The 15,024-nt window shown below is 49.3% G+C and overlaps 1 protein-coding gene across 1 annotated transcript in view; it reads right to left on the reverse strand.

Annotated features, from left to right (window-relative positions):
* Positions 1 to 5,870: 5,870 nt before the first annotated feature.
* LOC138770618 (mothers against decapentaplegic homolog 6-like) overlaps positions 5,871 to 15,024 on the reverse strand; it is a 28,903-nt gene continuing 19,749 nt past the window's right edge. The window contains exons 2-5 of the mRNA XM_069949726.1: positions 10,819 to 10,860; positions 10,271 to 10,740; positions 7,896 to 7,991; positions 5,871 to 7,584 (exon numbers count right to left, since the gene is read on the reverse strand). Coding sequence (XP_069805827.1) covers positions 7,049 to 7,584; positions 7,896 to 7,991; positions 10,271 to 10,685 — 1,047 coding nt within the window. The 5' untranslated portion in view covers positions 10,686 to 10,740; positions 10,819 to 10,860 and the 3' untranslated portion in view covers positions 5,871 to 7,048. The remainder of the gene's footprint in view (positions 7,585 to 7,895; positions 7,992 to 10,270; positions 10,741 to 10,818; positions 10,861 to 15,024) is intronic.

The following is a 15,024-nucleotide window of genomic DNA, read 5'->3' on the forward strand; positions in this document are numbered from 1 at the left end:
CACAGCATCCAATCACAGCTCGGCTCCCACAGCATCCAATCACAGCTCGGCGCCCACAGCATCCAATCACAGCTCGGCTCCCACAGCATCCAATCACAGCTCGGCTCCCACAGCAACCAACCACCGCTCGGCGCCCACAGCAACCAACCACCGCTCGGCGCCCACAGCAACCAACCACCGCTCGGCGCCCACAGCAACCAACCACCGCACGGCGCCCACAGCAACCAACCACAGCTCGGCTCCCACAGCACCCAACCGCAGCTCAGAGCCCACAGCAGCCAATCGCAGCTCAGAGCCCACAGTAACCAATCACAGCTCAGCTCTCACAGCAACCAATCACATCTCAATTTCCAGCTCTGGTGAAAGGAAAGAGGTGATTGGTTGCTGTGAGAGCTGAGCTGTGATTGGTTGCTGTGAGTGCTGAGCTGTAATTGGTTGCTGTGAGAGCTGAGCTGTGATTGGTTGCTGTGAGTGCTGAGCTGTAATTGGTTGCTGTGAGAGCTGAGCTGTGATTGGTTGCTGTTCGCAGTTTGCACCACTCTAAATTTTACACCCTTTGATAAATCTCCCCCAAAGTGTCTCAGGGAAACCACCATCTCCTTGGTGTCAAACATCTATAGGACAGATACTGATATGTATAGTGATACATGTGTATATAGGACAGATACTGATATGTATAGTGATACATGTGTATAGGACAGATACTGATATGTATAGTGATACATGTGTATATAGGACAGATACTGATATGTATAGTGATACATGTGTATATAGGACAGATACTGATATGTATAGTGATACATGTGTATATAGGACAGATACTGATATGTATAGTGATACATGTGTATATAGGACAGATACTGATATGTATAGTGATACATGTGTATAGGACAGATACTGATATGTATAGTGATATATGTGTATATAGGACAGATACTGATATGTATAGTGATACATGTGTATAGGACAGATACTGATATGTATAGTGATATATGTGTATATAGGACAGATACTGATATGTATAGTGATATATGTATATAGGACAGATACTGATATGTATAGTGATACATGTGTATAGGACAGATACTGATATGTATAGTGATACATGTGTATATAGGACAGATACTGATATGTATAGTGATATATGTGTATTTAGGACAGATACTGATATGTATAGTGATACATGTGTATATAGGACAGATACTGATATGTATAGTGATACATGTGTATATAGGACAGATACTGATATGTATAGTGATATATGTGTATTTAGGACAGATACTGATATGTATAGTGATACATGTGTATAGGACAGATACTGATATGTATAGTGATACATGTGTATAGGACAGATACTGATATGTATAGTGATACATGTGTATAGGACAGATACTGATATGTATAGTGATACATGTGTATATAGGACAGATACTGATATGTATAGTGATAGATGTGTATAGGACAGATACTGATATGTATAGTGATACATGTGTATATAGGACAGATACTGATATGTATAGTGATATATGTGTATTTAGGACAGATACTGATATGTATAGTGATACATGTGTATAGGACAGATACTGATATGTATAGTGATACATGTGTATAGGACAGATACTGATATGTATAGTGATACATGTGTATAGGACAGATACTGATATGTATAGTGATACATGTGTATATAGGACAGATACTGATATGTATAGTGATAGATGTGTATAGGACAGATACTGATATGTATAGTGATACATGTGTATAGGACAGATACTGATATGTATAGTGATATATGTGTATAAAACAGATACTGATATGTATAGTGATACATGTGTATATAGGACAGATACTGATATGTATAGTGATACATGTGTATATAGGACAGATACTGATATGTATAGTGATATATGTGTATATAGGACAGATACTGATATGTATAGTGATAGATGTGTATAGGACAGATACTGATATGTATAGTGATATATATGTCCCCGGTCAGGATCAATAAGGAGCACACTGTCAGACAAAGGAAAGATTTATTATAATCCAATATGACAAGTTATAATCTATTTTTCAGATGGAAATTCAGGCCCCTCCCCCAATGTGTAATATTACAAATACCCCCCCCCCCCCCATTATACTAGACAGCCATATTCTGTATTCAGCCCCATAAACATGTATAAATAATAGATATCAAGTAAATAAGAGATGTAATATATATAAAACCCATTATAATAACCCCACCCCGATCCACCTGACGGCCCACACCCCGATCCACCTGACGGCCCACACCCCGATCCACCTGACGGCCCACACCCCGATCCACCTGACGGCCCACACCCCGATCCACCTGACGGCCCACACCCCGATCCACCTGACGGCCCACCCCGATCCACCTGACGGCCCACACCCCGATCCACCTGACGGCCCACACCCCGATCCACCTGACGGCCCACACCCCGATCCACCTGACGGCCCACACCCCGATCCACCTGACGGCCCACACCCCGATCCACCTGACGGCCCACACCCCGATCCACCTGACGGCCCACACCCCGATCCACCTGACCGCCCACACCCCGATCCACCTGACGGCCCACACCCCGATCCACCTGACGGCCCACACCCCGATCCACCTGACGGCCCACACCCCGCTCCATCTGACGGCCCACACCCCGCTCCACCTGACGGCCCACACCCCGATCCACCTGACGGCCCACACCCCGCTCCATCTGACGGCCCACACCCCGCTCCACCTGACGGCCCACACCCCGCTCCACCTGACGGCCCACACCCCGCTCCACCTGACAGCCCACACCCCGCTCCACCTGACAGCCCACACCCCGCTCCACCTGACAGCCCACACACCGCTCCACCTGACAGCCCACACCCCGCTCCACCTGGTGACCTGGGTCGTATTTACCACTAGGCACTCGTGGTCCGGTGCCTAGGGCAGCACCTTTCAGGGGGGCAGCACCAGGGAGCAGGGGGAAGGAAACAACTTTTTTTTTTCTAGTCTCCCACCTCCTGTTTATACTTGCCAGTAAATCTGGTGACTTTGGGGGGGGGGGCGGCTTATTGTTCAGGTCTGGTATGGCGGTGTTATCCAGTCACAGTATGGTGATATTGGTCAGGTCTGGTATGGAGTTGTTATCCAGTCACAGTGTGGCGGTATTGGTCAGGTCTGGTATGGCAGTGTTATCCAGTCACAGTATGGTGATATTGGTCAGGTCTGGTATGGAGTTGTTATCCAGTCACAGTGTGGCGGTATTGGTCAGGTCTGGTATGGCGGTGTTATACAGTCAGAGTATGGCGGTATCAGGTCTGGTATGGTAGTGTTATCCAGTCACAGTATGGCGGTATTGGTCAGGTCTGACAGTGTTATCCAATCTCAGTGTGGTGGTATTGGTCAGGTCTGGTATGGTATGGCGGTGTTATCCAGTCACAGTATGGTGGTATGGGTCAGGTCTGGTATGGCGGTGTTATCCAGTCACAGTATGGCGGTATTGGTCATGTCTGGTATGGTGGTGTTATCCAGTCACAGTGTGGTGGTATTGGTCAGGTCTGGTATGGCGGTGTTATCCAGTCACAGTATGGTGGTATTGGTCAGGTCTGGTATGGCGGTGTTATCCAGTCACAGTATGGTGGTATTGGTCAGGTCTGGTATGACAGTGTTATCCAGTCACAGTATGGCGGTATTGGTCAGGTCTGGTATGGCGGTGTTATCCAGTCACAGTATGGTGGTATTGGTCAGGTCTGGTATGACAGTGTTATCCAGTCACAGTATGGCGGTATTGGTCAGGTCTGGTATGGCGGTGTTATCCAGTCACAGTATGGTGGTATTGGTCAGGTCTGGTATGGTGGTGGTAAATGTGACGTCTGGAGCTATTACCTACCAATCCTGATGCTAATTGGTGAGTGAGGATGGGGCGTCCCCAGGGCAGCAGCAGCTGGTAATACGGCCCTGCCGCCGACAGCCCACACCACTCCAACTGGTGAAGGATCCACATAGCCCGCAGACCTTTGGTAACTAGTCCACATACAGTAACAATTCACACAGCTCTACACCACCACCTTGTACTAATTCACAAAGCAGCCGACACTGCTCCACATGCAGCTCCACCAAGTGTGCAATCCATATAACAGCCCACACAGCTTGATACATAACAGCACACAGAACTCCACAGCTCCACCTGGTGACTAGTCTACATAACAGCTCCACCTGGTGACCAGTCCACATAACAGCTCCACCTGGTGACTAGTCTACATAACAGCTCCACCTGGTGACAGGTCCACATAACAGCTCCACCTGGTGACAGGTCCACATAACAGCTCCACCTGGTGACAGGTCCACATAACAGCTCCACCTGGTGACAGGTCCACATAACAGCTCCACCTGGTGACTAGTCTACATAACAGCTCCAACTGGTGACAGGTCCACATAACAGCTCCACCTGGTGACTGGTCTACATAACAGCTCCACCTGGTGACAGGTCCACATAACAGCTCCACCTGGTGACAGGTCCACATAACAGCTCCACCTGGTGACAGGTCCACATAACAGCTCCACCTGGTGACAGGTCCACATAACAGCTCCACCTGGTGACAGGTCCACATAATAGCTCCACCTGGTGACTGGTCTACATAACAGCTCCAACTGGTGACAGGTCCACATAACAGCTCCACCTGGTGACTGGTCTACATAACAGCTCCACCTGGTGACAGGTCCACATAACAGCTCCACCTGGTGACAGGTCCACATAACAGCTCCACCTGGTGACAGGTCCACATAACAGCTCCACCTGGTGACCGGTCTACATAACAGCTCCACCTGGTGACAGGTCCACATAACAGCTCCACCTGGTGACTGGTCTACATAACAGCTCCACCTGGTGACCAATCCACATAACAGCTCCACCTGGTGACTGGTCTACATAACAGCTCCACCTGGTGACCAATCCACATAACAGCTCCACCTGGTGACCAGTCCACATAACAGCTCCACCTGGTGACTAGTCCACATAACAGCTCCACCTGGTGACAGGTCCACATAACAGCTCCACCTGGTGACTAGTCTACATAACAGCTCCACCTGGTGACAGGTCCACATAACAGCTCCACCTGGTGACAGGTCCACATAACAGCTCCACCTGGTGACAGGTCCACATAACAGCTCCACCTGGTGACAGGTCCACATAACAGCTCCACCTGGTGACAGGTCCACATAACAGCTCCACCGGGTGACAGGTCCACATAACAGCTCCACCTGGTGACTAGTCTACATAACAGCTCCACCTAGTGACAGGTCCACATAACAGCTCCACCTGGTGACAGGTCCACATAACAGCTCCACCTGGTGACAGGTCCACATAACAGCTCCACCTGGTGACCAGTCCACATAACAGCTCCACCTGGTGACAGGTCCACATAACAGCTCCACCTGGTGACCAGTCCACATAACAGCTCCACCTGGTGACTAGTCCACATAACAGCTCCACCTGGTGACTAGTCCACATAACAGCCCACACTCCTTCCTAGCACCTGCCCATCCCCCACATCTTTTACGTTCTTGTTTTAGGCTGGGTTCACACTATGTATATTTGAGGCTGTATTTGGTCCTCAAGTCAGGTCCTCATAGCAACCAAAACCAGGAGTGGATTGAAAACACAGAAAGGATCTGTTCACACAATGTTGAAATTGAGTGGATGGCCGTCATATAACAGTAAATAACGGCCATTATTTCAATACCACAGCCGTTGTTTTAAAATAACAGCAAATATTTGCCATTAAATGGCGGCCATCCACTCAATTACAACATTATGTGAACAGAGCCTTTCTGTGTTTTCAATCCACTCCTGGTTTTGGTTGCTATACAGCCTCACAAATACAGCCTCAAATATACATAGTGTGAACCCAGCCTAATTCAGTATTTTATTACAGATCCTGAAAAACGAAGAACATTTGCTGAGAACTCTGCTTCACCAGACCCCATTCTCTCTCCGATCCATGAACCCAGGGGGTTTCGGGGCCTCCATGGATGGTCTGTATTCACATGGTCTGCAGTCATCATACTACTGCACGTTACCAGATAACTGGAGGAGACAGAGTAAGGGTGCATTTACACAGGCAGATTTATCTGACAGATTTTGGAAGCCAAAACCAGGAATGGATTTGAAAAGAGGAGAAATCTCAGTCTTTCCTTTATGACCCATTCCCTGTTTATGGTCTGTGCCTGGCTTTGGCTTCAAAAACCTGTCAGATAAATCTGCCTGTGTAAACGCACCATTACGCTCTGCAGGGGTGGATGGAAGGGCAGATGGACAGATCGTATAACACAGGTCTCTACTGGAAGCTAGAGGATGGATCCCTGGGCCTGGCCATGGATCTTGTGCTGGAGAGATATCCTTGCACCTGGGGATGGATCTTGTACTGCAGCTTCATGATGGGCCTGATGATAAAGCTTGTGCTGATGATGGATCCCTGATTACGGATCCTTGAACCTGATGATGGATCTTGCCCTGGAGGTGGATCGTATGCCTGATGGTGGATCTTGTACTGTAGATGGTTTTTGTGCTAGAGATGGATTCTTGCACCTGGTGACGGATCTTGTGCTGAAGATGGATTCTTGCACCTGGTGACGGATCTTGTGCTGGAGATGGATCCTTGCACCTGATGATGGATCTTGTGCTAGAGATTGTACCCTTGCACCTGGTGCCAGATCTTGTCCTGGAGATTGATCTGGTACATGATGGTGGATCTTGTCCTAGAGGTTGGTCTTGGACTGCAAATGGTTTTGGTGCTGGAGATGGATTCTTGCACCTGATGATGGATCTTGTGCTGGAGATGGATTCTTGCACCTGATGATGGATCTTGTGCTGGAGATGGATTCTTGCACCTGATGATGGATCTTGTGCTTGAGATGAATCCTTGTACCTGATGATGGAAAATGATCTGAGTAGATGACAGAGCATGTGCTGCAGTATGAGGACATGAGAGTCATCACTCTAATGAGTCGATGGAGCAGACAACTGGGGAATGCCGCATCCATTACTTATTTTGGGGTGCTGAGCAGAATCTCCAGCCAGCAGGGGCAGGAAGTTATAAATTGCCGGGAATAGCAAGCACCCCAGCCTTTGGCAAAGCTGATACGGACACTGTGGGGGTCACAGGGCCCATCCCCCAGGTCAGAGCACCCGGATAAATTAGCTGCTTTTTCGGCTTCAAACACTTTGATGGAGTATCCAGGCAGAACCTTATGCACAGCTTGCCCGCGGACATTGACAGTGCTCATGGTGGGTGAGTTAATGAAGATGGGGTGATCGCTGCGGTTATACACCCACACCTCCCCCTGCTCATGGCTCAGGATCAGGCCTTGGCCGATCTTATTCCGGGTCCGTCTTACTGTCTCATTGTGGGGCCCAGAGCCCAAGTAACCCAGACAGAATCCGCTGGCCTTGGGCAGGTCATGGAAGATGTGGATGGAGGGTTCAGTGACACTGTAAAGGTGTCCCACGCGTGTGCGATGCTCCCAGTATGCCAGCTTACACCAGTGACCATCACGGATGGAACCTCGGGAAAGAGTTGTGTCTGCAATAACAAGAAGAAATATGAGACTCCTAATATACCAGTGCTGCACCCCAAAAACCAGATCTGGGGGCCAGTCATCACTAGACCTGGTACATGGCAATGTAAGGGGCTAGACACCTCAGACAATAGAATGTAAACTCTATGGGGCATCTCCCCTTAGCGGACATGGCAGGAACTACTAGATTGTAAGCTCCGAGGACAATAACAGGGGCTGTGGATGTTCCTCAGTCTGCAGCACTAGAGCGTAAGCTCTGTTGTTCGGCAAACAAGACCCTGTATGTATGTAACATGTGCCCCTCACCCACACTTACCATGTAACCCTCGCACATTATATCGGTCAGATTTGTGCTCGATGAGGATAGAGCGAGCGGCATCTTTTGTCTTGTAACTGTAGGAGGTGGCAGCGTCTGTTCATGGTAGAAGAAACATGGCTGAACACAACCCTAGAACAAGCACCACCACCACATGTCCTCATCCACCATTGTCCTGCACCCCCAATATACACAGCCACCTGCTCATCTACCATTATCCTCCACCCCTGGTATCCTCATCCACCGTTATCCTCCACCACACACATCCTCATCCACCGTTATCCTCCACCATAGACATCCTCATCCACCATTATCCTCCACCACACATATCCTCATCCACCATTATCCTCCACCACACACATCCTCATCCACCATTATCCTCCACCATAGACATCCTCATCCACCGTTATCCTCCACCACACACATCCTCATCCACCGTTATCCTCCACCACACACATCCTCATCCACCATTATCCTCCACCACAGGCATCCTCATCCACCGTTATCCTCCACCACACACATCCTCATCCACCGTTATCCTCCACCACACACATCCTCATCCACCGTTATCCTCCACCACACACATCCTCATCCACCGTTATCCTCCACCACACACATCCTCATCCACCGTTATCCTCCACCACACACATCCTCATCCACCGTTATCCTCCACCACACACATCCTCATCCACCGTTATCCTCCACCACACACATCCTCATCCACCGTTATCCTCCACCACACACATCCTCATCCACCGTTATCCTCCACCACACACATCCTCATCCACCGTTATCCTCCACCACACACATCCTCATCCACCATTATCCTCCACCACACACATCCTCATCCACCATTATCCTCCACCACAGGCATCCTCATCCACCATTATCCTCCATCACACACATCCTCATCCACCATTATCCTCCACCACACACATCCTCATCCACCATTATCCTCCACCACACACATCCTCATCCACCATTATCCTCCACCACACACATCCTCATCCACCATTATCCTCCACCACAGGCATCCTCATCCACCATTATCCTCCACCACAGACATCCTCATCCACCATTATCCTCCATCACACACATCCTCATCCACCATTATCCTCCATCACACACATCCTCATCCACCATTATCCTCCACCACACACATCCTCATCCACCATTATCCTCCACCACACACATCCTCATCCACCATTATCCTCCACCACACACATCCTCATCCACCATTATCCTCCACCACACACATCCTCATCCACCATTATCCTCCACCACACACATCCTCATCCACCATTATCCTCCACCACACACATCCTCATCCACCATTATCCTCCACCACACACATCCTCATCCACCATTATCCTCCACCACAGACATCCTCATCCACCATTATCCTCCACCACACACATCCTCATCCACCATTATCCTCCACCACAGCCATCCTCATCCACCCTTATCCTACAACACACACATCCTCATCCACCATTATCCTCCACCACACACATCCTCATCCACCATTATCCTCCACCACACACATCCTCATCCACCATTATCCTCCACCACAGACATCCTCATCCACCATTATCCTCCACCACACACATCCTCATCCACCATTATCCTCCACCACAGATATCCTCATCCACCATTATCCTCCACCACACACATCCTCATCCACCATTATCCTCCACCACACACATCCTCATCCACCATTATCCTCCACCACAGATATCCTCATCCACCGTTCTGCTCCACCACAGATATCCTCATCCACCGTTATCCTCCACCACACACATCCTCATCCACCGTTATCCTCCACCACACACATCCTCATCAACCATTATCCTCCAACTCCTGTATACATAGCCACAGTTATCCTCCACCCACAATATCCTCATCCACCATTATCCTCCACCCCTGATAGCTACATCCACTGTTATCCTCAACCAGAGACATTTTTATCCACCATTATCCTCCACCCCACCCCCATATCCTCATCCACTGTTACCCTCCACCCCAGTGCACTTATCCACCGTTTTCCTTCACCCCGGTATCCTCATCCACCATTATCCTTCACCACAAAGATCCTCATCCCCTGGTGTACTCATCACCTCTTATCCTCCACCACAGACATCCTCATCCACCATCATGCTCCACCATTATCTTTCTACCTTGATCTTCCCATACACGGTTATCTTCCACCACCTTCTGCTTTATCCTCCATGATCTTCTACATTAATTCTCTATTATATTCCTTGTTATCCTCCACCCCTGCCCCATTGTCCTCCATGATCCTCGACCCCTTCCCCCGCTATCCTCCATTATCCACCATCCTGTCCCTTGTTGTCCTCTACCACCTCCCCTGATACCTGGTGCTGCTAGCCGGCTGAAGTGGTAGGGGTTGCAGCAGATGGCAGCGCCCTCTCCGCTCCTTCTCCAGAAGTACTCGCAGTGGCTCAGACTCTTCAGCTCGGCAGTGGAACGGAGGTCCGGCCATCGGTACAGCCTGCAGAGCAACACCTGAGGTGGCAGTTTCCCAGAGCGCACATCCAAGGGCAGCCAGATGCAACCACAATCCCAGCGGCCCCGGCTTTCCACCGCCTCTGATAACTGCCACAGCTGCTCATCTTTTAGCTTCTTGAAGAGCTGATGGACAGCTGGACGCAAAACATTGTGTAGGTCCTCGGGGTTGGGGGATGCCCTTTCCCCCTGACCCCGATTTGATGTGACACAGCGCTGCTTCCAAAGCTGCCGCACTGTGAGAGTGTGCCGAGAACGGAACATAAGATGGAAGCGATTGTTCTGCTGAATCTTGGCACTGAACACAGGCAGGGGAAACCTGTAAGAAATCAGAGTAAGTGGTGTCAATGTGAACAGCGCTGAATCTATAACAAATAAGTATGCATAGGATACTCACCTGCCGAGTCACTGGTTCTGAGATTGAAGATCAGCCATCATCCTGCATGACACATGAGAGAGAACGATGAGCAAGGCCAGAGATCAGGGACTGGAAACTTCTTACTCACTGAGCAACCATCAAGGGGCACCAAAATGCTGAAAATTCTCATCCTTATACATCGTATAGAGATGACATTACCAGGATATTCTCCAGTAATGTATGTACACAGTGCCCTCACCAGCAGAATAATGAGTGCAGCTCTGGGGTATAATACAGGATGTAACTCAGGATCAGTATTGTAATGTATGTACACAGTGCCCTCACCAGCAGAATAGTGAGTGCAGCTCTGGAGTATAATACAGGATGTAACACTGAATCGGTACAGGATAAGGAATGTAATGTATCTACACAGTGATCTTACCTGCAGCATAGTGAGTGCAGCTCTGGAGGGTGTGGTAAGCAGACATACCTGTGTGAGCTCTTGAGATGCAGAGCCAAGGACAGAGGATGCCTTCCATCGACCTTTCCCAGAAAGGTGGCAGCCTTTCCTTAAAACCTGCCACCTTTATGGAAAAGGCTCCCACTCTCCAGTCCAGGCTGGGGAGATTGAGGAGAAGAATCCAATACCAGTCAGAGTTTCTGAGGTACCTTCAGTAAGAAGGCCTAACCTTTCTCGCAGCAATGTGGGTCTGGCTCTATTGGCATCTTTGTAAGCTGAAAGGCTTCATAAAGCAAATGGGGAAAAAAGAGCAAAGTTGCCCTGTTCCATTCAGGGCCCAAGGAAAAGATGTGTAGTGGGGAGATTCAGGCCCTAAGGAGTCAATTAGTAGCTCTAGCTCCAGTATTGTGGCTGAGCTTTATGAGGACCTGGGGAAACAACTGAGAGGAGTTCAGGTGCAGCCAGCAAGGGGAACAAACCTGAGCCCTCTCAGCGAGTACAGGCACTGAAAGTGGAGGTCAAGAGGCTGGAAGGAGAAAGATCCTCCTGGAGGGTGCTGGGAATTTCCAGAAGATCATCCTGAATAGAGAAAGGCATGGGTGGATGAGGAGTAAGAACTTTCATCTTCCAAAGTGCTTCCCAGAATCCCCAAGAATTGTCTTCTAAGAGTGCGGGTGAGGAGATGGCTGAGGTGGGCAATACTAAGAATTCCCAAAGTCAGTAGACTGCACCCCAGAAAAGTATAATCCAGGCTGCACAAGTGGCCTTACCTGAGGCTGCACGGGGGAGGGGGTTGTCTGAGGGGTAGATGGATGAGGGGCTGCTGAAAGCCATTATCCAGCAGGAGTCCTTCTCGATTGGAGAAGCACTGGGTGACAATTCTATCACAAGGAACAGTGAGGAGCAAGTAAACTCCATTTCAGCAGGCTGGGCCAGCCGAGAAGTCAGTCTGTTGACTCGTTACAAGCCAGTCCCAGTTTCTGATGTGGAGTAGGTCCAGCAAAGAGGAGCGATAGATGGCAAGATGGTGGCTGGTGCTGTTTCTACTGGTATCTATAGTGGGAGCAGTGGTAGTAAGGCAGGTGAGGGGCTGAACAAGAAGATTCAGGGCAAATCAGAAAGCTCTAGTGCTGTGGAATACTCCTTGAGGTGATTTGCTGGGCATTTACTGTCTCTGGATCAGGCCAAATCAGGAGAACCTCTGGTCCATCAGCCTTAGATGTGGCCTGCCAAATTCTTTTTTGAATTTGCTAATGATCTTGTATGCAGGGCGGAGTATTTCCTGCTGGTGAACGATTTGTATGGCCACTCTTTTGAGGTTTGGTCTAGTGTTCACCAGGGCTGTCCTTTGAGGCCAGTGTTATACGTGTTTGCAATCAACCCCTTCCTTAGGGGGGTTAGTTGTGGATCAATGACAGAGGGCAGGATGAGCATACCCTAATGATGTCACCATCTTCGTGTTCTTGACAGGGGAGGCCGATATGGTGATGTCGAAGGTGGACTGCTACACAGAGGCAACCGGCACAGGTGTGAGATTATCTGGCAAGATGGGGGAGAGCCTGAGTTTGATCTCCTGTACACTGTTCCAGGGACTTTGAAAAAAGGCATTACAGTCAGCCAGGATGATTACCCCACTGAACCCTGGGATGGTAGGTTCCAGGATTCCACTCAGAAGGTGGTGGGCAGGTTGGTCTTTAAACCCCAGAGAAAGGGTACACCTGATTAGATCATATCTGCTCCCTTTGGTCATCTACCTAAGCAGTGTATGTATCTTGCCAGAGGCTTCCTATACTAGGATCTCAACGATATTATTAGAGAGGTTTGTAAATGGGGGCACTCACCGTTTAAAATAATAATCTTTATTAAATCTTCATTAAAACATCCATGCAGAGTACAGCAGGAACACGCGACGCCAGGCTCTGACGACTGTTAACACATGACAGCTGTTTCGCATGTAGGGACGTGCTTCTACGGATCTGGTAGTCTGGTCCCTCCCTACAAATGGGCAGGAGGTGGGCTGTAGGAATGTGGTCCGTCTGGTATGGAGAGGCAGTGATGTGTCCCCATCCAGGGCAAAGGTGGTGGAGCTTCTCTTCTAGATGAGATTCTGAACGAATGACATCTTTGCCCTGATCCATCCCTACAGTACCTCTGAATTCGACATCAGCTTCGTGAAGCCAGAGGGGCTTGAGCTCTTCTGGTCCAATCATGTGTTGATGAAGGATGAGCCCATGTGGCGGAATTTCGCTGTAAAGGCGGTATCCCGTCAGAGTTCAGTCAAGAGAGTGGCCGCTCTGATGCGTAATGACTTTGTTGTTATGACATCATGACCTGGCTAGGCAGGTTTGGGGAAGTGATGGATGTCCCCAAGAAAAACATGGATGAGAATCGCATATGGTCGGAGACTGGACGTTTTCAGTCCGTCTCCGACGTTCAGGGAACACTGTCACACACAGAGTCCAAGTCTTTTACCAGGGACAGCCGAAGCTGTGCCACAAGTATGGTGATCCCACCCACTTTACCGCAAATTGTACTAAACAGATTTGTGCATTGTGTGGTGCGGAGGGTCATCTGGCTGCCACCTGTGGTCGTATTCGCTGTAACCTGTGTGGTGACCTCAGTCACCTGTTTAGCCAGTGTCTCAGCTTATTTTCCAATGCTGTGGCCGCCCAGGATGGAGAGAGCCTTGATAGTGCCTCACCTGGGGAGGGAACCAGCAAAGGAGAAGGGGCACCAGGGCCAGTAAAGGTGAAAAACAAGAGCCCCTCTAAGCTCAAACGAGAGGAGAAGCGCAGAAGGAGCAGGGACCTTGGAAGTTCCCTGGTAGCAGGAGTAGTCAGTGGTCCTGCTCCTGGCGCTGGCTCAGAGAGAACAGCTGAGGCTCTGGGGGATGCTGAGTTAGGCAAAGAGATGAGGAGACTTCGTAAGGAAGAAGCCAAGAGGGGCCATATCCTCAAGTTCCTGCCAATATGAAAAGTTTGGCTGAGGATGGTGGGAAATGGCAAGATGAAAGACCTAAGTGTGGCAAAAGGAGGCAGGGTCAAGGGAAGTCTGGTGCTTCCTCTAAATCCTCCTCTGGTGTTATGGGCCATGTGTTTAATTAAGACCCGACTAACCCCCCTCTGATCGTTCTATCCAATAGGTACCAGACCCTTGGAGAAGGGGGTTTGGAGGTGGAGGAGCTTCCAGGGGGCGCCGAGCCTGCTCCTCCAGAGGCAGTTTCCTCAGGAGGTCAGGTGGCCCCAGGGTCTGGAGATGAGGATCCACTGATTGATTTGTCTACATCCTTGAAAAGGATTAAAGAAAAGTCTAAAAGTCATCCTCTGATGGGGAGGGGGGTAAGAAGAAAGGGAAAAAGTAAGTAAGGCTGTTTAACTCAATCACTCAGGATGGCGGCACTTGCCCCATTGACGCTGGCATCCATTAACTGTGCCAGCATTAAGTCGGATAAGGCTAGATTTGCAGCCTTTGATTTTATTGGTTCTATTATCGCTGACATTTTGTTTTTGCAGGAGACCAGGTTCACAGATCAAGCATTACTAGTAAAAGCCAAGAGAGAGTGGAGGCATGGGCCTTCACACTGGTCTCTTGCAGCTGAGCCGTATAGTGGGGTGGCGGTCCTTTTTACCGCTCCTATAGAATGCAGACAGGTTATCGAGTTGGAAATGGGGAGGTGCCTGATCTTGGATGTCCTCATGAAGGGGCAAGAGCTCCGGCTCATTAACATCTATGCCCCACAAACTAAGGGCCCTATTCCACGGGACGATTATTGTTCGCATAATCGT

Source organism: Dendropsophus ebraccatus, chromosome 13, assembly GCF_027789765.1.
Source record: "Dendropsophus ebraccatus isolate aDenEbr1 chromosome 13, aDenEbr1.pat, whole genome shotgun sequence".
Classification (NCBI taxonomy): domain Eukaryota; kingdom Metazoa; phylum Chordata; class Amphibia; order Anura; family Hylidae; genus Dendropsophus; species Dendropsophus ebraccatus.